Source organism: Myodes glareolus, chromosome 9 (genome assembly GCF_982192425.1).
Source record: "Myodes glareolus chromosome 9, mMyoGla1.1, whole genome shotgun sequence".
Lineage (NCBI taxonomy): Eukaryota > Metazoa > Chordata > Mammalia > Rodentia > Cricetidae > Myodes > Myodes glareolus.
In genome coordinates this window covers 34,793,009-34,814,973 of record NC_142034.1, presented here as the reverse complement: position 1 = coordinate 34,814,973, position 21,965 = coordinate 34,793,009, and the positions used below count along the sequence as shown (strand labels likewise).

General features: G+C 49.6%; 1 protein-coding gene across 4 annotated transcripts; it reads right to left on the bottom strand.

Moving 5' to 3' along the window:
• Nucleotides 1-1,427: 1,427 nt before the first annotated feature.
• Nucleotides 1,428-21,135, bottom strand: Lpo (lactoperoxidase). Of its 4 annotated transcripts, none has more exons than XM_085695630.2 (14): nt 20,997-21,135; nt 20,428-20,616; nt 15,838-15,915; nt 14,632-14,722; nt 12,399-12,559; nt 11,773-11,890; nt 11,336-11,465; nt 10,472-10,678; nt 8,978-9,302; nt 8,342-8,502; nt 4,820-5,072; nt 3,639-3,812; nt 2,289-2,526; nt 1,428-2,105 (listed from the first exon to the last, which is right to left on the bottom strand). In XM_085695630.2, exons 2-14 carry the CDS (start codon nt 20,432-20,434, stop codon nt 1,898-1,900), a joined length of 2,151 nt encoding a protein of 716 aa, XP_085551756.1. In that variant the 5' UTR covers nt 20,435-20,616; nt 20,997-21,135; the 3' UTR covers nt 1,428-1,897. The 4 variants fall into 4 exon arrangements, with proteins under 4 accessions (XP_085551756.1, XP_048302797.1, XP_048302799.1 ...); XM_048446840.3 differs by having other exon boundaries at nt 20,958-21,115; XM_048446842.3 differs by lacking the exon at nt 20,428-20,616 and having other exon boundaries at nt 20,958-21,113.
• Between the last annotated feature and the right edge of the window lie 830 nt (nt 21,136-21,965).

The window sequence follows — 21,965 nt, the reverse complement described above, 5'->3', positions numbered from 1 at the left end:
GTGAGTGGCTCAGGGGTTCTCAAGGGGACAGATGACTCATTGCTCCAGTCTCCAGTGAGCAGAGAAGAGGTGTGTCTGGCCAGCGATCTTGTCAAGGGCTGGCCTGTAGTGGGCTGGCAGGCTTCTTCTCTCCTGGATTCTCACACATGGGAGGGACCCCTGGGAGCCGATGGTGAGAAAATGGTGAGGTAAAGCTAGGCACTCACTGTGGGGAGCAACAAGACAGGTACTTCTCTCCTTAGCTCACTGAGGACAGGGGTGATCAAAGAGGGGGCCTCATCCAAGGCTGGTGGGGGGAGGGTTGCAGAACAAGGCTAGGATCAGGGACTGCCCCAGGCAATCTCCAAAGATGGGGAAACAGATCTCTGATTGTTTGGCCTTCCCCTATAGGGTCCTTTCTCCCTGTGGTGCTGATACCGAACCCAGGGCCCTGTGTATGCTAAGCAAATATTCAGTCACTGAACTACATTTCCAGCCCTTTTTTATTTTGAAACAAGGTCTTGCCAAGTTGGTCAAGCTGACCTTGAGTTTACTTTGTAGCATGGGTCATTCTTGAATTTATGATTCCCCTGCACCATCAGGCCTGGCAAGGGTAAAATTCTATGGTGCGTTCTAGGATTTGGCTAGAGCTTTTTCCTTAGAGTGTCTTTTCACTTTATTTATTTTCTTTTAGATTTTTGTTTATGTCTATGGGTTTTGTGCTTGCACTGTGCCTAGATGCCACATGCATGCAGTACTCTCAGAGGCCAGCAGAGGGCATAGGATCCTCTGGAGTTTCATACAGTTGTGAGCAGCATTGTGGGTGCTGCAAATTGAACCAGGGTCCTCTGGAAGAGTAGCCAGTTCTCTTATCCACTGATCCATCTCTCCAGACCTTGGAGGCTTTTTTTTTTTTAAAGAATGTCAACCACGCCATGGTAGTATATTCTAGCCCCAAGGAGACTGAAGTCACCTAAATTTAGGAGGATAGAGAATTGGGAGCTACTCTGGGCTATGTAATAGTCGGTTCAAGGCCCACCTAAGACCTAAGTGAGACACTATGAAAAAAAATTAAAGATTGTGTAAATACACATTGGGCCACAGCCTAAGGAATGTTCTGGAGCCGCCACTTCAGAAGCTTGGCAGTCTCCAGGGACTCTCCAGGATAAATAGGGTGTTTCTCAGAGGACGGATGACAGCAGTTTTAGCTCCTGGGAAACCCAGACTTGGCTACCCATGGTATCCCTCAGCACTGTCACCCCGATTCACCCTCTCACTACTCTGTGACATTGCTTTTCCCCCAGAAGCCCCTGGCCTCCTCCCTGCTTTGAGAGCTCTTGCACCTCTCATTCGGTCACTATTCTCCCTATCAGACTGATTGGTGCCCCGGACCTCTTAGCAACTGGACACATCTGAACTGTAAACACCCAGTTCCTTAGACACAGCGGTTGCAAGGCCTGCCCCTGGAAAGGAACAACTGGAGTTTATTGGGCACTTTTTGTGGTTAATACCATGCTGAGTGCCACAAGCCATACCCAGAAGCAGGTGGGGGGGGGGTCTCTGGCTCAGGATGCTTATAATCTAAATTGGGAGGACAGGAGGAAACATAAGGGTCAGAGGTCACAACTTCAGCCAGCACTCATTCAGGGAGAGAAGGCAGCAGAAGATGTCTGACAAGCTGGAGAGGCATCTAGAGAGGACAGTTCTCACAGGCTGAGAGGGTGGTGTGGAAGTGGTGGGGGCCTCGTGGAAGAGCTGGGAAGGCTCAGACAGCCTTTGACCATCGTCTGGAGGATGCGAGACATGAAGACGTGGGACGTAGGTGCCCAATTAGACAGGAACAGGTGATCGAAGTTGTTTGAAATGATATCTTGGACCACAGGAATGTGCCACGTAAGAAGCCGTGGGCAGGAGGGTCCTACTTCTTCTCTGAGGCCCACGGGGAGAGGTCCAGCTTATCAATAGCAGAGCAGTCCACAAAGCCGTGAGGGTAGGTGTTGGCCTGGAATGGGTCCAGCGGGACCTTGGTGATGCGGGTGTTATCGCAGACAAGCCTTGAGAAGGACACCTTCCGCAGAGAGTCCCGTTGCTTCTCTGTGAAGACCCCAGGATTCTCCCACCAGAACCTAGAAGGACAGAGCAGGGTCGTGTCACACAGTCCGGTGGCTACCTGCTCCCTGCACTGCCAGGAACATGGGAACATGGAAGACCCCTCCTAGGGTGACATATGGAGTCAGACCTCAAGAAGAACACTGGGGACCCCTGCCTAGGGAAGGGCACCTCCTGCCCCAGACAGTGATGTCACTTGCCTGTCTCCATCTCGGATCCGCTGGAACTGCATGCCCAGGAGGCAGGTGAGGAGAGGCCCCACCCGACCCCTGTGGACCGATGGTTCAGCGATGGCCCCTAACCAGATATCAATATTGTCTGGGGTTCCATAGAGATCCAGCAGCTTCTTGGCCAGCACCTGATTTCTCAGCACAGCGCTCAGCTCTTCCAGCGTCTTTGGCTGTGACAGGCCACAGAAAGCTCTCCAGGAGTTGTACCCTAGGGGAGAGAAGATAGGGTTGGCTCACCCCAGGGACTTCTCGCTCGTGTTTTCCCTGGGGGACGTAACCACTCCACCCTCAGAAGCCGAGGAAGGATGGGATCAGAGGTTTTAGGACAAGGGAAACATAATGCATCACTTTTCATCTAGGGCAAGGGTTCACAGCTGACCTGCGACTCGCTATGCATGGGTCCAGGCACTATACCAAGAGCCGGGCAAACGAATAAGAGCAAAGCAGTTGCAGCTCACCAAGTCCTACGACTAGTGCAATAGTCGATACTGATTGTCAGTGTGACATTATCTAGAATATCTCTGGAGACATCTCTGGGCATGCGCATGAGGGATTTTCTAGATAAGGTTAGTTACTGTGGTAAGATCCACGCTGAGCATAAAGAAAGAGGAGGGATGCTGCATCCACACCATCCCTCGCTGCTTCCTGACCACGGCGTCACTGTGAGCAGCTGCCTCATGCTCCCGACACCATGCCTCCCTGCGCGATGGGTTGACTGTACCTTCAAACTGTGAGCCAGATTCAGCCCATCCTTCCTTTGCGCTTGCCAGGTATATTATCATGGGAAATGAGAAAAGCATCTCAGACAAGGAGTAAATGGCACAGCTGGGATTTGAACACACCAAGCTGGCTCTTAGTAGCAGCAACATTGCTTTCATGTGTACAGAGAAGAACTCCACTAGGTTGCCGTCCTTCCCTCCCTTTCCTCCCCTTTCCTCCTCCTTCTTTTGTTAAGGCTTCTCTGCAGAGCTCGCGCTAGCTTTGAACAGACAATCCTCTGGCCATGGGCTCTGGAGACCTGGGATTTCATGTTGATACCACCGTATTTGGTGCTTCTATTCTGCGCATTTAAACTGAGTTAATGTTAGTTGCTGCTCTCATTCTCTTCTGAGGCATTAAGATGACAACAGCTGTGCATCACATCTCTGCATTAGGAAAATAAAAATTCCACTTCCGGAAGGTCTTTGTGGGTTTTTAAAATGGACTTGTCTCTTGCTTCAGGATTGATTGGTTTCTTGGAGTTCCAGAGCAGAGCCTCCAGGAGCCCCATAAGGAAGCAAAAAATGTCTCCCGACCAGGTGAGCCCCCAGACTCACTCACCAGGCTGCCCGTGGTCTCGGCACCGCTGGATGTTGATGGCAGCCAGGTCGAAGCCATGGATGGTGTGGTTCGGCTGGAACAGCATGTTGCGGAGTTCCCCTGTCATCATTTTATCCTGGTGTGCCAACTTGGCCTTCTTGGCCAGCAGGCCTCGAACCAGAGGATCAATTCCACCTGCAGAGGGACACCAGGAGGCCATCCTTCAGCTAGGAACAGGGTGAGGGCATCTTAAATGCGGGGCCTTCCCTGCTGCAGATACCTTCTCTCAATAGGAAATGGGAACGACAGGGCATTTCTGGCTGGGGGTGGGGAGAGAAGAGCACAGTGCAGCCTCTCCTTGTGCCAGGGTGAGAGGAGACCAGGCTGGACTTTCTGAGGTGACAGAGAAGGGCACTCAGGGCCTCATGGATCAATGAATAGTAAGAATTATTTTTCATGTTTTATTTCTTTTTTAAAATATTTATTTATTTATTATGTATACAATATTCTGTCTGTGTGTATGCCTGCATGCCAGAAGAGGGCACCAGACCTCATTACAGATGGTTATGAGCCACCATGTGGTTGCTGGGAATTGAACTCAGGACCTTTGGAAGAGCAGGCAATGTTCTTAACCTCTGAGCCATCTCTCCAGCCCTTCATGTTTTATTTCATGGGGTCAGTTCCTTCATCTTCCACACATTCCCCCAGAGGAAGAGGGACCATATGTCTTCAGGAGTCAGCCTTATTTGGCTAAGCATGAAGAAAAGTCAGTTTCATCTGAGGAATAAGAAAGCTGCACCCAGTCTATGACACCTCATGGAGATAGAAGGTTCTAGAACAGAACAATTTACCAAGCTCACAAATTCTGTTTTCTGAGTTCAGAGATGCCTAAGGCAGGAAAAGGCAGAAGAATCTTAGACAGGCTCGTGGGAAGCCAGAAGGAAGAAGCCGCTATTATTTACTGATCACTCCTTGTGTCTTACGGTGCGCTACACATCTCTCTCACTCAATCTGTTATCCTTTGAGATGGGTCCCACTTTGACCTTATTTTGCAAACAAAGAAGCTAAGACTCAGTGAGATGGATTCCCTTGTCCAAGGTCACACAGGAAGTGTCTGGAATGTGATTCTCATACCAGGAGTCCCTACAAGCTGGTTGGAGAATGAGAGGCTCAGGCAGGAGCTCTTCCCTGAGAAGACTCACCATCTTTGACCAGCCTCCAGGTGTTGAAGAAGAGCTTGTGCAGGGGGAGCTCAGGTTCTGAACCCCATGGCTCATAATTCTCATCCAGGCGGTAGATAGTAGAAGGGACCTCCAAGTGGCCAAAGCGGAGAGCAAAGGTGAAGACATTGGAAATGCGTGGGTCTACAGTCTCACTGTAGCCTTGGTATGGGGGGATCCACTTCTGCATCTCATCCCCCAGGAGAATGGGGAGATAGTCCCTGAAGGTGATGATCTGAAGGGAGAGATGAGTCAGGAGGGAAGGACGTGAGAAGGTGTAAACCTCTCTGCCTTGGGAAGCTGGAGAGGAACTGCTGCCAAGAGGATGGCAAATGGGTAGCATCTGTACTTGGTTTCCATTCCTATGACCATGGCAGACATTGCTAATCAATCGTGGCATCCTTTCAGCTAATTCTCATGATATCTTCACAATTAGGCTATACTAATTAGTTATATCAATCTGATACTCTCTGCTTTAGCACCAGGACTTCTGGCTTCAATATTTTATATGGAAATAGGTCAACTTAATTAAAAGTAGAAGTGTGTGTGTCCTCTGGTTTTAGAACAAGGTGACACAACCTTATTTTCCTTTTTCCTCTCTATTTATTGCAACTAAATATCCTGGTAATATTTCAGCAGGAAATGATAAATGGATGCTGAGCTGGTGTGGTGATCCATATCTATAATCCTAGCATTCCAGAGGAACGAGATTTGACCATTTGAGGCCAGTCTGGGCTACATAGTGAGACTGTTATTTCCAATTCAAACAAACAACCCTAAAATGACAACGACACATGGCTGTGATGATGCGGATCTTAATAATCCAGTCCTGGCGGTGTGAAGGCATGAGGATCGGGAGTTCAAGGTCAGCTTTGTCTACACAGTGAGTTTGAGGCCAGCCTGAGCAACATGAGACCTAGGGAGACTGGAGAGATGGCTCTGTGGTTAAGAGCACTTGCTGCTCTCTTAGAGGACCTGAGTTCAGTTCCCAACACACATATCAGAAAGTTATCTGTAACTTCAGCTGCAGGGGAGCTCATGCCTCTCCCCGCCACCCCAAACTGCACACAGAGATGCAATAGTTAAAATTTCAAGAAGATACTCTGAAAGCTAGAAAAGAATATGATCTGTCTGAGGGACCTAGAATTTGAGGAATGACCACGTGGTGAGTTCCACATGCCCCCAGGCTGAACAGAGTGTAGAAGAGGTTGGTGGCCTGAAATCCCCAACAGAGATATCAAAAAGAAATGCCTGCTTTTTCTTTCCAGAGACCAAAGTCTAGGGAAGTCTAATGCAGACTGTCCGAGAGTCCCAACTCCTGCCTCACACACCAAGCCCTCGAGAGCCCTAACTAAGCCTCTGCTGCTCCTCAGCCCAGGCCATGGACAATCTCAACCTTCTGTGGGGCAGTGGATCACTGTGTCTGCTTCCTCTCACCCCTGGTTCTTCACCAAGGAGACCCAGGCATGGTGTCTTCTGCTTCTATCAGAGGTTGCTTAGCAACCACAGGCAGCCAGAAAAGAAGAAACTTTGGTGCCCTGAAGACAGCACCAGCAGGAATGGAGAGGGAAGTTCACATGCCCTGGAAGAGTGAAGTGGACCAGAGGGGCACCGGAAGGTTCCGGAACCAAGCTGTCACTGGAGCGGAAACAAAAGCTGACCAGAATCTATACGCTAAACCTAAGCAGGGTAATGAGATGCCCTAGTAAAGGTTCAGATGGTGTTAAAGCCACTAAAATGTTCGGTAATACTTATAATCGGGAAAGCCACACTCTGCGTGAGCAAAGGCGGTCCACTGATGCTAATACCGACGGGAGTCAGACAGAAATAATCCATAACGATTTTATACAGCACTGGGGAGAATGCTCAGTCGGTAGGATTCGTTGACTTGCATGTTCAAAGACCTGGCTATTTAAGAACCTATTTAAGAAAAATGGCATGGTGGCATGGACCAGTCTCAGAGCTGGGAAGGTTGAGGCAGGTAGAGCCCTGGAGTCTGTGGGCCAGTCAAACTAGCCTACTTTGTAAGTCAAAGCTAAAGTTAGTGTTTGGTTTTCTGGAGGTATGACACATGAGGGAGGCTGTCCTCTGGCCTCCACATACACATATGTACATGCGTATCCCCCAGACATGTGTGCACACACACACCCCGAGCACACACACAACACATGGATATTTTATTTCTTTGCTGCAGAGTTTCAGATTGAACCCAGAGCCTCGGCGGTTCCAGGCCTGCACTCTCCCACTGAGCTGCACCCCTACTCTGTAGCTGATGACGAGTTTAAAGTCATCATCTTAAAACTTCCTCAACAGACTACATGTTTTCCTGAAACAAGTGGTAAAGAGGAAGCATCTCAGCAAAAAGTAGAAGTTTTAAAAGATAAATAAAAAGAAAAGAAATTATGGAATTGTAAATACACTACTTGAAATAACAGGAAAAATAAGCTTGAGTCAGTTCAGCAGTAGAGTGGAGTGACAGAGTCCAGACATGGGAAGATCAGTAGAATTTACTGCTCCTTACAACAGAGAGAAAACAGGCTGCTACAGAGCCTCCAGCAAACTAGACCCTAAGGATTCCATAGGACAATAATAAAAGATCTGTCCACTAACCAGCCAGACGCAGTGATGAACGCTCATGTTCTCAAGAGTTCGGAAGGTGGAGGCCAGAGTATCAGGAGGTCAAGGGCATTGTGGGGTAAATGAGACCCTATCTTAAAGTCAAACCAAACCACAACTCTGTCTCTCTCTCTTACACACAGACACACACACCATCAACCTTTCTTTCTCTTTCATTTAATTGATAAAGCAATCCAAAAATCAATTATATCTATGGCCTATAACTTATATGGAGAGAATTAAAAAAGAAGAGAAATTACAATAGCTGCAGTCATTGATTGCAAGGGAACAGCCCCAAGCATGAGAAAACCTGTGGTCTCAGTAACTGAAATAGGGCTGGTTCATGGAGGGATGACTCCCCACATCTGTAGCATGGGGATACATTTTAAAACAGGGAGCTGATCAGTGATGTGGGATTCCCCTCTGTATGCTGTGAATACCATTGGTTAATAAAGAAACTGTCTTGGGCCTACACAGGGCAGAAGAGAGGTAGGTGTGAAAAACTGAACTGAATGCTGGGAGAAAGAAGGCGGAGTCAGGGAGAAGTCATGTCCCTGCCAGAGACAGATACCTAACAGAACCTTGCTGGTAAGCCACAGCCATGTGGCGATACACAGTTTAATAGAAATGGGTTAAATTAAGATGTAAGAGCTAGCCAATAAGAAGCCAGAGCTAATAGGCTGTGATTTAATCAATATGGTTTCGGTGTGGTTATTTCGGGTCTGAGCAACTGGGAACAAACAAGTGGCCTCCTACAACAGATCAGACTCTTGGAGAGAAGCAAAAGAGAGGAAGGAGTAAGGAACGCAGCTGGAAGTAACCCAGCAGAAAGCAGAGGTGGGTGCTGGAGCAGGTGGCTGGCTGTGGCAGGTGCTCCTGCCTCCATACCTGTATGAAGGCTCCCATGATTTTCCTGGCTTCTTGATAGAGCTTCTCGCCATCCCACTGGGGGTTGAGTCTGCTCAGTTCTCTGGCTAATCGATTGTGCTCCCGGACAAGGAGTGTATGGGATGTGGCCAGCAAGATCTGCTCCGAGGCTCGGGAGTCTCCTAAAAGCCCAGAAGGCAGGAAGATGGGTTCTAAGCAGGAGCAGGGATCTTCACAAAGAAAGATGGAGCCCCCAAGACTCTCTCCAAAGCCTCTCCTTTAAGGTGATCAGGTGGAAAGGGATAGGCAGATGGGCAGTGAGGAATGTGGTGGGATTACAGAACTGTGCCACCAAGCTGGGCTAGAACTATGCCTGTCATAGAGAGTACAAGAAAGGTTTATATTGAAATACTAATGGCTAATATTGGTGGATGATGGGGTTATGTAGATTTTCTTTGTATTATTTTCTGGACTTGTCTTGTTCCACAGTGAACACTTGTTCTTAGATTCTTTATCTGGGCCCTTTCTCTATCGCTAGCTCAGTGCTACAGACAGTGGTGTCTTGGGCACCTTTCTGGAAAATGCTGGAATGGAGCAGGCTCCTTTGGTGATCTCCTTGTCCCTTAGCCCCTTGCTTTCCTCCCAGGCTAGACTCACCTGCCAAGAAGCAGGGCACTCCAGCAGTGCGGTTGATGACCTCACAGGGGCTGGGCTTCAAACTGACAAAAGGCAGGAGGGGCAGTCCATTGTCTGAGACCTCTTCATTGACAATCATGAGGCCCAAGGGGCTGCTGAGGTTTCGGAGTCGATTTGCCAGGCTTGGCTCAGAACCATACACCAAGCTAGCATCCATGAAAGAGGTTAGAGCATTGATTTGCTCTCGGGCCAGGGATTGATAGGGTGGTGTGGGGCAGACAAATCCAGCTCTGAAGAAAGGCATGCATTTCCCCTGAGTCTTCAATTTAGGGTCACCCTTTGGAAACTGTAGAGAGATGGGTTTGGGGGTTACTGCACAAGGACGAAATGCCAGTGCCCTGACCACCCTTCCCAGGATCAGTCTGGTTGAAAAGATGCTCATGGTACCACTGTGGGATGCTTGCCAGACTCTGGCCCTAGATGCCTCCAACTGACATTACACTTCCCGGGGCCCAGAACACTCCAAAGTTCATTATATCCTGATGTGCAAGAGCAGAAAGTAATGACTCTTTCACAGCAAAAGCTCAGAAAAGGCAGGATTTCCTGAGAGCCCTAGACAGGCAAGCGGCAGATGATATGCGCTTAAGTGATTACTACTGAAATATCAACCCTGGAATTCCATGTGCCAGCCAGAACGCATACCACATCTCATTCTGTCCTTCAGAGAGCCTGTGAGTCTCTTATGCACAGTCTCAATAAATTAACTTGCCTCAGCACCTACAAACTAGGAGGGAGAGACGTGAGACTCAAGTCCAGATTGGCCTCAGCCCTTGGTTCAGATTTTTTCACTGCAGCACTGAGTCTTGATTTGCATCCTAAGTAAACAAATACCCTCGCTAAATGCAAACTTTATGGTTAAGAAGAGGAGACCACTGTAAGCCCCTCTCTCCTGCTGGGCATTCCGTGTCCTTGCTGCTCACTGGGTCACTCGGCTGCTTTCAGCTCCCTCTGGGAAAGAGAAGTCTTCCTTCAGGGCAGCATACAGCAGAGCTCCACACACTAAGTATAGGATGAACCCCATGGCAGGAAGGGGGTGGGTGAGACAGATATGTCTTGATAAAATATCTTAACAAAATGCAGGCTCTACCTCCCAACATCTGGCAGGGAGGCTTGAGATTCCCAGGAGACTCAGATGCTGCTGGGTGAGGGTACAGACAACCTGAAACATCCCAATTCTGTCAACAGATCACATGCTTATTTCCGTGATAGTCTTTGATCTCGAGAGCAAGCATGGTATCTGACCTTTGAATCCCTAGTGTCGCTATAGTCCCTGGCATAGAGTAGGTTATTGTCTAATTACCGAGCGGGTGGATGAGCACATGAATGGATAGGAAGCTATGTATGATGTTAGCATTCAAAGCTCTCACGAGATCCCCATCTTTGGGCTGGGAATGTGTGCTACAGGGAAGTTGCCTGGGGCGTGCCAGGGATGTCGATCTGGCTGCAGAGACCTACCATGATGGGGAAGCAGTTGTCTCCCTGGATACAGTGCTCATCACACTGGGCTTTGGAGCTGTTGTCACTCCCCATCTCATTTTCAGGGGCAAAGTCCAAGTCGTGGTCCACGATCTGACCCCACTGCATGAAGAGCAGGGATCTGTCTCCGTCCAGAACACCCTCCTCATTCAGGTAGCCAAGGATCTGGTTGGAGATGTCCCGGGGCTGCGCATGGAGGGGAAGGGGGTCAGGTTGGAACAAAGCATGCTTTGAAGATTCAGATTCAACCGCAGTTTGTTGGGGGACCTATGATGCAATCCCCACAGGCGTATGTGAGGTGGGGTGCATGGGAACTTCGTAGATGACATAGTCTTAGAGCTCTTGTCCTGCGGCTACAAAGGGATAGGGATGGCACTGAACCTCGGTCTGTGCAGCTGGACAATGGTCAAGCGTCCTTACTATGGAGAGAGAAAACCAAGGCAAGCTGATGCTGACGTGCCCGTGAGGAAGTGCCAGGTTTCTGGGCATGGGAAGAAGGCCCCTGGGGAGGGGCTGCCAACTCAGATGAGGCCAACAGATCAGACCTGCAGTAAAACGACAGCTGCTGCACGCCAGGGACTGGGACTGGGTAAGCGCAAATAGAATAGAGCATGGAAACCATCTGCCTGGGAGACCCCAGGGTATCAGACTTGGGACAGTTGAGACATTAGCGCCACCACCTGGTTGGGCTCCGGGCTCTACTGCCCTCTCGTGGCAGCTCGGGGCACATATCGCCAGGGAGCGAGTCCTAAGCTCAGTTGCGCCTCCATTTTTCTTTTTTTTAGGGTGTTTTGACTTGTGTGTGGCTCACCGCCTACCATCCTGTACCCCGCCCTCCTTCACCTGCGGGAGAGGGAAGCCGTTTCGCGTCTTCCCCGGCGTCCATCCGAAGGGGCGGGAGAGCCCGTCCTCGTATTCCGCTGGCAGCCATCGAGCCAGCGCTCTGTTGGCGGATCCCAGCGTTGGATTCTTCCTGAAACCCAGCAAGACAGATCTCAACCTCGGCAAGTAGCCTCCTGGCTCACTGCCTTCACCCTGAGGCCCTTAACCTGAACTCTGCAGGAGGGAAAGCGGATGTGGAGGAGGGGTCCTCTGACCTGTGGGGTTCTGAAATTTCCTAACCCCAAGGCATGGGACTGTCTGCCTTGGTTGAAAGGACTGTTCCCAGTGGACCACAGTGGCCTCATTGGAGATGGGTACTCTTCAAAGGGATCCAACAGTTGTGCCTGTGAGGTCTAAGGGGCAGAGACACTTGCTGGGGTGATGGTTGGTAGAGTCACCTGTTGTTACAGTCTCCAGTGATGGTCCGGTAAGGGTTGCTTATATTGCAAACCACTGCCTTAGCAGGGGGATCACAGCCCACCTCCCAGGAGAGCGAAGTCAAGTCCAGGCCTTGGCCTGAAAAAGAAGAGAACCCCAAACAGGGATTCTGAGACATTGGCAACAGGCGGGGAATCGGACTACAGGTGATAACTCAGTGTTCCCCAGAACAGGGTAGAGTTTCATCTCTCGAGACACTCTCAGAAAACCCATATGACACTGGTAGCTTACATCTCGTCTTCACCCACAGGAGTGAGGACACTGGCTTGGGGCCAGAAACCCCATTTATTGACTTTGGCATCTCCTTCAGGCAGAAGCCTTACAAACCGCCATAACACACTGAGCACAGATGTTTCTTCTCTATCAGTTAGCAGGATAACCTTGTCACAATGAGTTCTTTCACCTGCAAAGGGGACACTGGCCTAGCTGTCTCCGGAAGCCCTCTGAGCTCTGCCAGTATGGCCCTTGGGTTTAACTGAGAAGGAAGACAGAAACGCCTCTGTGTAGAGAGTTTCTAGCAGCTTTGGATGGCCTCAGTTGTACCATGATCCCTTCCTATCATTAGGGGGCCATGAGTTGTCTGTACCTGTGACATTTGTCAAGGTCACCGCCTTCCTCAGTTTCTTTAGAGACTCTTCCCACACCTGCCCGTTGCGGATGGCTGTGCGCGTCCGGCCTTTGGCTTGCTTGAGATACCCTGAGAGGTGGCGGGTGGTGGGAGCCTGGGTGGTCATGGCGGTCTTCAGCCTACAGTGGGAACCAATGGGGCCTCGTGAGCTGCCGAAGTGTGCCGGTGGCTCCCAGGAGAGGTGCAAGGGAGTGTGAACAGGGGGAAGACCCAAGGAATCTGAGGAGTAAACGCGGGCTCTCAGTACCCTCCCTCTTGTCTCTTCTGACGCTGCTGGAAAGACCTCTCTGAAGGGGAGAAGGAAGCCACAGTGGCCATGAAGCGTAGTTAAGTCAGACCTTAAGTAAAGCTGGTGGTGGATCAAAAGATTCCCAACATCCAACTGGAAGAGTGTACCTAACGGGCTGTGTCAGAACCAGACGGGCATCCTAAGACCACCCAGATCCTACAGTGGGTGAATCCATGCAACAGCTTTGGCTAGTCTTGATATGTAGACCAGGTTGGCCTCAAACTCACAGAGACATGCCTGCCTCTGACCCTTGGGTGCCTGGATTAAAGTCACACAACAACACACATGTCTTTTTTCTGTTTTTATGAGACAGTGCACTCAGTAGTCCGGAATGGGTGGGGTCAGGTCTAAAGCCAGACACTCTAAGTATAGGCTTAAAGTGAGTGCTCAGTGCAGGCCAGAGAATTTTCCAGGTCTTTGAGTTGGTAATAGATTTCTTTGTGTACTCAGAAAATAAGTACACTAAGCCACCGAGCTGTTCAAGACTGGTAGAGTTACCATCCCTGGCTTCCCTGTTCCTCAGATCTGCTCAGCCCCCAAGGAGCGTCGGAGGAGCCCTGGAACAAGGGAGAGGACCTCTGGGCCCCCTCTTGTCACCACAGAGCCCAGGGCTTCAGAACCAAGACAGTCATCAGCTTGGGACTTTACCTCCTCAGGCTGACCTTTGAAGTCCTGAAATGATACTATTTCTGCAGGATTAAAAAGCAACCTAAAAGCCACCTAAAGAACCATGGAATAGAGAGCTCATCTAGAGATGAGGCTGAGAAAAGCCCCGATCTAGAAACAGAACGACGAAGGGTTGAAGATGCCTGCTGCTCAATGCGTGGCCACACCTCCTCCGCTGGACTGGGGACTGAGCCCATGGCTTTGTACTGGCTAGACCAGCATTCTCTCCCTGAGCTTCATTCTCAGCTCTCCCCTTTTCCTGAGACAGGAGCCTGCTGATTCGCTGATCGCCTGGGCTGCCCTTGAACTCACTCCCTAGCCAAGACTGGCCTTGAACTTGCCATCCTCCGGCCCCAGCCTCCAGAGTAGCTATGATTGTAGAATTGCACTGCCAGGCTTGACCACAGATGGCTCTTGTTCTTCAGCAACTCGACTGGTGGAAGGTTGACTTCCTGAGGGGAGAGCCTGGCCCACATTGCAGTTTCTCGAGTCCCAGCCCCCTTCCCAGGGTATGGATGGTGCCTTGGTCTGCTGCTCCATCAGGAGGGTTTATGTGCTCCTTGCCCAGGTGCTGTGGGTGCAGCCCCCAAAGGCTCACCCCTGTAGATTTGTTTTGCTTTGCTCCTGAGCTCTGACGGCTGCCTAGTTAGAGGTTCCCAGTAATAGTGCCAGCATTCTTAACTCTTGCCACTGGAGCCCAAGCCTGGGGCCACATCAGCCACGTGTGGGTATCTGAAAACTCTATACCCTTTTTCCAAGGTGGGACAGACTCCATGGTACACCTTACACCTGGGAATCTCTGGGTGGTGGTGGATCGGTCAGGCTGAGGCTGGACTTCAAACCGCGTTCTCACTTAAGCTTGCTTTATGTTGCGACTTCCTTGAGAACATTTCTCTCGTCAGTTCCCTGCACTGACCAGAGGCAGACTATAGTAGGTAAACAAAAAACCTTCTGAATCTGGCAGGCATAGCCAAAGGGAACCTGGGCCACATGGAGGGAAGTCCTTGGAAGGGTTAGATGTCCCCCTCAAGGCCCCTTAGAAGCTGGGATTTTAGGATTTGGAAGCTACTGTTCCTGTTTGCTGCATACTTGGTGGGGGTGGGGTGGAGAGCAGTGGAAAGGCAAGTTTTATAATTGCTTTGGCTCACTGACATGTTGGGGCTGGTCTGGGTGCCCTTGTCATTCACAGGAAGCCAGAGAAGGGAGTTCACACATGTGCACACGCGTCTCACTTACCTGGTCCGGGATTCCAGGAAGGCCTTGTTGACCCAGACCTTGACCTCATCCACTGTTTCGCGCAGGGTGGCAGCGGTGCTGGCTGATGAAGCTTGGGGAGGGAAAAGCAGAAGGCAGGATATCACATCTCACTAGTTTGAGGTGCCCTTTGCTTCCACTTCCCTCTCAGCCATGACCTCATCTCTCAAACCTGAGCAGGTAGGGGAACAAGGATATTTTACAAGACCCCTTAAAGCCGTGGTTCTTAACCTTCCTAACGCTGCGATCCATTCCTCATGTTATGGTGACTCCACAGCCATTATTATTTTCAGTGCTACTCTGTGACTGTAATTTTGCTACTGTTATGAATTGTAATGTAAATATGTGATATTTCCAGCGGTCTTAAGTGATAGCCGTGAAAGGGTCCATTCAACTCTCCACAGGGGTCGCGACCCACAGGTTGAGAATAGTGGACTTAAAAGAAGGCGGTAAAGAGTGGGAAGAGTCTAGCCTGCTCTTCAGCAAGATGTCAAAATTGCTTTTTGGAATTCCAGGGGAGTGTCCAGGCGAGAACAATGGGGTGTCCCCAGGAACAGGAGAACAGGGCGTGCAGTGTGACCTCTCAGCTTGGGTTGCTTGGTTTCTGGTAAGATGGTCTTGTGGACCCTTAAGCAAGCCTATCAGAATTTACCCCATAGTAGGGACCTTGGAGCAAGGAAGGCAAGGACACAAAAGGAGAGCTGTGTTCCTTGAGTCCCCCTGAGGGTGGGGTGTGGAATATGAGAGGCAGCCTCTGTTCCCTATGAGGAGAATGAAGTGGGTTAAACAGTGTCCGGTTGGAAGTTCAGCGTTATTTCCAAACAGTCTCTGCGGATGAGACCAATTCAGAGGTCATGCTGATTAGGGTGAACCCAAAGTCCAGAGACTAATGTATTTAGGAAAGGACACAGAGAGAAGGCATGTAGAGTCCGGGGTGGGGAGGTAGCTACAAACCAAGGATACTAAAGATGCCTGGAACCATCAGAAGCCAGAAGAGGCAAGGGACCGTTCCCTCCACCCCACTCCACTTAGAGCCTTCAGGAGGATTGTGACCCTTCCATTACCTTCCTCTTGGATTTCCAGCCTTCTGGGATGTGTGAGAATAAATCTGTATTGTCTGCAGCCACCCAGCTCATACTGCTTTTGTCCCAGCCTTATTCCAAGGAGCAAATACAGTATGACACTTACCATTTCTGGCTGACGCTGCCGTCTGGAGCAAGGTCAGGGAAGCTAGGAGGGCCGGGAGATGCAGAAGGATTTTCATTGCTGAAAAGAGACAAGGATCATACTAGGAGCCTCAGTGGGGTGCCGCAGAAAGAGATGGAATCTCAGAAAGCAGAAAAAACCTGGGTGAGACCAGATGCCCTGGCCACACAAGCTCACAGTGTGCACAGGCTGGAAGTGTGCCAGGCTGGGAGGGTCCAAAGATGCAGGCAAAGAAGTTTTTAGGTCTGAGGCCCTGAGTTATAGCTCTGCATTGGCCCCACCCGGCGCTATGAGCCTGGATAAGTTACTTAACGCTGGGCAACTGGCCTGCCAGTAAAGGGTCAGGGTCAAATGCTCCAGATGTCTCATTCTGCCGGGGGAGCCTGGGCTTGTCATGTCACAGATAGGAGAAGTATTTCTGAAGCCCAGTTCTTATTTCTTCTTCTCCAGATAACTTGCTTCCTTCTAGCCAGGTTCCTCTTGGGTAGCACAGGGCATGGGCTGGAAGGAGACGCCACGCCTTTCCTCAGAAACTCCACAGAAATTTCCTCCCTCAAAAAAAATCAATTTGGCGGGAACTTATGGAAGAATGTCGGGACACGCCTGAGCTTTTCTGGGCCTACAGCGGTCTCTGGGGCTGCCTGCAGTGGCTCAGCCTCTACATCGTGGCTTTTTACTCCAAGCCTAAATCACCAGACTAGAATTTGAGCAGTCTTGTCTCCTCTTTCTTTCTCTTCCCCTCCCTCTTCCTTCCATCCTTTCTTGGTTTCTTCTGTCCCCCCTCCCCCTCCCCCTTTCCACTGGTGACCCAAGACTTGTCTACATTATACGAGTGCCCTACCACTAAGCAGCGTGCCTGGCCCTCTAAGACCTCCCCCACCTTGTTGACTGTGTCTTTCATAGGCTAACTTTAGAAATAAAGTGAGCTATGAATCAATATCTCTCTGGCCAAGAATTTTCTTTCCGAGACAGGGTTTCTCTGTGTAGCCCCAAGTGTCCTAGAACTCATTCCGTAGACCAGGCTGGCCTCGAACTCACAAAGATCCACCTGCTTCTGCCTCCTAGGTGCTGGGATTAAAGATTTATGCCACCATACCCAGTGAATTTTTTTTAATATCCAAGACAAATTCTTTTTGTTTCTGTGTATGCATGTGTGCGTGCATGCATGTGCGTGTGTGTGTGTGTGTGTGTGTGTGTGGTGCTGGGGGCTGAACTAAGGCTTTGCCCATGCTAGTCAAGTGTTTTATCATGAACTATAGCCCCTGCCCCCAAAACAAATTTCCAATAACTCAATTCCTCAGTGGGGTCTTGTTCTTCCTTTGTCTGATTCCAAGTAGGAAAAGGTTCTGTGACTTTCTGGCCCTCTGCCGTTTCTTCCTTTGTTTCAAGTCTTAGTACGCAGCCCAGGCTGTCCTTGAACACATGACCATACTGTCTCAGCCCTAGCACTAGGATCCCAGGTGTGTGTCCCACATCTTTCTGTTGCCGCCCCTTTGTGACTACAGGACTTTCACAGCGACCGCTGAATCAAGCAAATATGGTTTTACAATATCACTGAGGTGGCTCTGTTTTTAACAGTGCTTACAAAAAACAGCACAAGTATCTCCCCTGTAACCATGTAAACCACACAGTGCAGAGATGCTGAGCTTGCAACAAAGCTCTAGAAAGTTTTGTTGTAAACTTTGCAAAACCTTGTAAAGTCTCTCAAACCCACCCAACACCCACCCTCCCATTTCCTCTTCTTTCCAATCATCATATCTGACTAGGAACCGCTGCTGCTCATGTCTCTTGAGACACATGAACACTCTCATCACTAGGAAGAGGAAGAAAAAAATTCAAGGCTAAAGCTGAATTATTTTCCGTGCCATGGCCAGGGTTCCCGACTGGTGTGAAGAAATGGTGTGGGGCTAAAAGCAGAACCAGGCAGATATGGGGTTGTGACACTGGAAACCAGGTGTACAGATAACCTGGAAAGGCTGTCTGTAGCCAAACACAGCCTGGATAAAGCATAGAGAGTACTGGGTTTCTGTGCTACTTAAGGTCTCGCGTTGAGTTTAGGCATGTCCCAAACCCCTCAGTCTCCATCTTCCCCTGAGACTCAGCATGCTCTGAAGAGAGACCCACAGCCTCCTTCCCCGCAATGTGTGTGTGTGTGTGTGTGTGTGTGTGGCGGGACCAACACAACCTCATGCCTCTACTCAAGCACTGTCTCTGCCTCCTGCACACCTATGTGCTCTCAACACCCCAGCCAGATGTTCCCTTCTTGGTGAAGTGGATTTCTCTGAAAAGTTAGGTCATTCCCGTCCTGTCCCAGCTCAGTGTTTTACTCATATCTTTGCATGCCTGTTTCCATAGGAGACCACGAGTTCCTGGAAGCCAATGCCTTACTTAGTCCTTTTGTGTTCTCGCGTGTCTAAGCATAGCATCGGCACAGAACAGCACCGCGCACATGCTGAGTATGTGACGGAGTGAAGGAGTTGAGCATCTGGAGGTTGCACGGGGTCTGAGCGCTGACAGTCTCTTCGCCAAGTTCTTACTGCAGTGTGTATAAGAATCACACACTACAGTAGGGGCACTTGGAAAAAGAGACTCTGGCTTAGAAGGTAGCAGAAGGAGACCCTGAGTCCACACCTCCAGCAAGGTCACAGGCAGTAGTTCCTTCCTGAAGACCACACTGCACGGAGTACTCTGACTTTCCAGAGTCTGACTCTCTGATTTACATATCGCCAAGGAGGTTGGAAGACTGAGCGGGAAGTAATTGTTGGAGTTCATTTCCACTGATGGGAAGAGCCTTGTGGAGGTTGATGGTGGAGTGAGACAACCAGAAAACCAATAAACCCATCTCCAGGAGGAACACTGTTTGCCTTTCAGACCGCTCCAGAACAAAGAGGGGAGAGCAGAGGCGATAGTTGCAATATTATGACAGATGATATGTATCTCCATGTTTCATATATTATATAATCTCATGTGATATGTGATCACACAGGCATGCACACACACACACACACACCACACACACACGATTTTCATCTACAATAGTAGATCGCTCATAACTCCCTCTCTAAATTAGGATATAGAAACTGTGATTTCTTTTTCCTGAGGAACATCCCAGAAACTCTCTAGTCCCCTCTACTCCTAGCCAACTTTCTGTATTGGTGCTGACCATGAAATTCTCAGAACTACGTCATCTGATAATGGACCATAACCCTCCGATTTCAGGAGGGGTCCTGCACTGTGTCTGGGAGGAGGAAGGAAGGAATGCTGCTCAGAGAAGCTAAGAAGAATCTCAACAGACAAGCCTTGCTGGGATTCCCCACTTAGCCTATTAGCAGTAGGTCTAGGTGGCTATCTGGGCTTCTAGAGTGCTCATGCCAAAAAGTCTCCACAGAGCTTCAGAGGGCTTCCGGATGGTTGGCCGCACGTGGAAGTGGCGGAAGGTGGTGTGCCCAGAGAGAGCAGAGACGCTCCATACGCCTTCCCACATACTTACCTGCCCTGTGCTCGCTTTCTTCTGTGTCCTTTGATGTAACCAGCACAAGTGTTCCCCTGAGTGACTGAGCACCTCCATCAGGCTGATCAAATTTGGGAACTCTACCCGAAGCACAGGCAGAGCAACCTGGAGCTTGTGACTGGCATCGGGAATCAGGGGCCCGTCTCCGGGACTGAGCTCTCCGCCTGTGAGATCTGGCTATCTCCAGGTAGAGACTGTCAGAACCGAATGGGATTAGGAACACCCAGCTGGCATCCAGCTACTTGCTGGTGGGTGGGGAATTCTCCCAGACCTCGTGTCAGAAGCAGGCTGTGCCAGGCCAGTAAGAGAAACTGAGTTTGAGGTTGAGTTTATTTTCCTTCTATATCTCAGTGGCTCTTAGAAAGCCCTCCGCAGCAGAAAAAAATCCTTTGCCCCAGCTGGAGGTGAGGCACAGGGTATGTGCTGAATATGGTCAGTTACATAAAAAGCAATGCAATGCAACCCCCAAGTCCTCCCCAGACGAGGCCCATCTCGTACTGTTACAGTTCAGGTGTCTGTTTGAGACCCAGAGGACCTTAGCATATTTAAAACACTGGAAACTAAACGGTCAGGACTGACCAGATGGTCAGATTTGCTGCAGCCAGCACGCATGAAGATAAACATCTGAGAGCGTTGGCTTAGAGAAGACCCCCCCACCGCCGACTCCCCGAAACACTGCATCATCTTACTACAGAGGAGAGCTAGCATATCACATTCGTTCAGACACACCACATTCAGTAGCTGTTCCCCAACTCTCTGAGTGACCCCAGACACCTGTCTTGGGCTTCCGTTTCTAAACAGCACAGATGAGAAAGGTTCATGGAACCTTCCAGATCTGCCAGTTTCTGTCTCTGCCTGGTTTTTGGTGCAGAAAAGGCTTCCTGCCCTGCAGTGAATTTAGTCACCCCTACAACCCACCAGGAGATGCTGCCAGTCGGCCGCTAAATCTGGCACCAGAAAATGCCCAAGGAAGACAGGTCTAAATCGGGGACTAAATGTTCTCCAGTCCTGAGGAAATTTCATCATCTTTGTAGGAACCAGGAAAGATTAACGTGTCTTACCTGCCATGTGTCTTGGCCTCCCGTGGCAGCTAGAGAGCTGCTCTGCTTAGCTCTTTTATATCCTCCTGTCAGAATTTGCTCTTGGGAAAGGCCCAGAGGGAAGGCTTCTGAGCAGCTGGAGTGACTTAGAGGACACACTCGGGCTCAGCAGGGAACACCCTGTGACTCCGGCCAGATGCAACAAGGAAACTATAGGGTGACAGGGAGCAGTTGAGGCAATATTACTGACTAGGCAAAGCTGCCCCCTCCCCACTTCCCAGCTTCAGTCTGCCAGCCTGGTTTAGCCCTGGAAGGTGCAACTCCAAGCCTTGCGCATGCTTGACCGCCAGTGGGTCTGAATTGCTCTTCTAAGTAGGTCTAATTAAAGGAGTCTCTCCCTTAGTGATTTACTTAGCATGTTTTGATTCCTCCCTTACCTTCTACCCATTGGATCTACAATCCATTGTAGGATCACTGGATTTATCTATTGTTTTTAGGGTGATTAAGCAACATTAATTTTTTGGGGGGGATCAAAATCGCAAAAGACTTACTTTTTGAAAGGAGTCACTGGAGGTAAGAGGAGTCCTCACCTATCATCAGGATGATGGCTTGCTGTCTCCTCAAACCACTTCATTGTCCAGTGTTTTATATCGCCCAGCGGCAAAATCAAAGGTTATTTTCGGTGGTTATCATGCTTCTTTGATTTCATGCCTTTTATAGAGTGTCTCCTTAAAAACGCCATGGCCCCAGAAATTATTGGTGGAAATCCCAGAGATTAATATATAACTCTTATCTTAGGGACTTGGAAAGAGTCAAGTGCATTATAACTGAAGAAGAAGGAAATGGATCAGAGAAAACAGAAATTCGTTAATGTGTCTCACAAGGTGGCAAACTTTAAGGAAGGGCTCTATAAAATCAAACTCTGAATTGGAAACACTCAAAAAGGACATTTATCCACCATAACCCAGGCCCCTAGTTTCACCTTTAGGACAATTCTAGCCAGTCTCCAATCACTGAAATAGATCTAAAGACTATTTCTACTTTTCTTTTGCTGGACTGTGGTCCAGGTTGTCTCAGGCCTCACTAAGTAGCCCAGGTTGGCCTCAATATCACAAATATTTCTACACCAGCTTCCGCAGTCCTGGGATCACAGGTATCAACACCGGCTTAAAGGCCATTCCTCTTCTGAAGAATGCAGGCAAACGAGCCAGCCACCTCAGAAGAAGGCTGCTGCCATTCTTGTTTTCTTTCAGAGACATTCCAACTCCTCAGCCAAACAATGTCTCTTTGCCTCTCTTCCCTGAATGTTGGAGCCTGTTTCTGGTTTTGCACTTAGAGGTTCAGGATGCTCTGTCTGTAGATGGATTTTATTTGAGGGTGGTTGTGCTTGGAATCAATCTCAGGCCGGGACAGTGTTAGGGAAGTGCTCTACCAACAAGCCAGGTCAAGATGGAGCTTCCTTCTAGAATGCTCCATGGGATAACTCGGTGTCCTCTGAATAATAACTGGTGAACTACTGCTGTCACAGTACTGGCAAAGTGCAAGTCTGATGTCTCCGC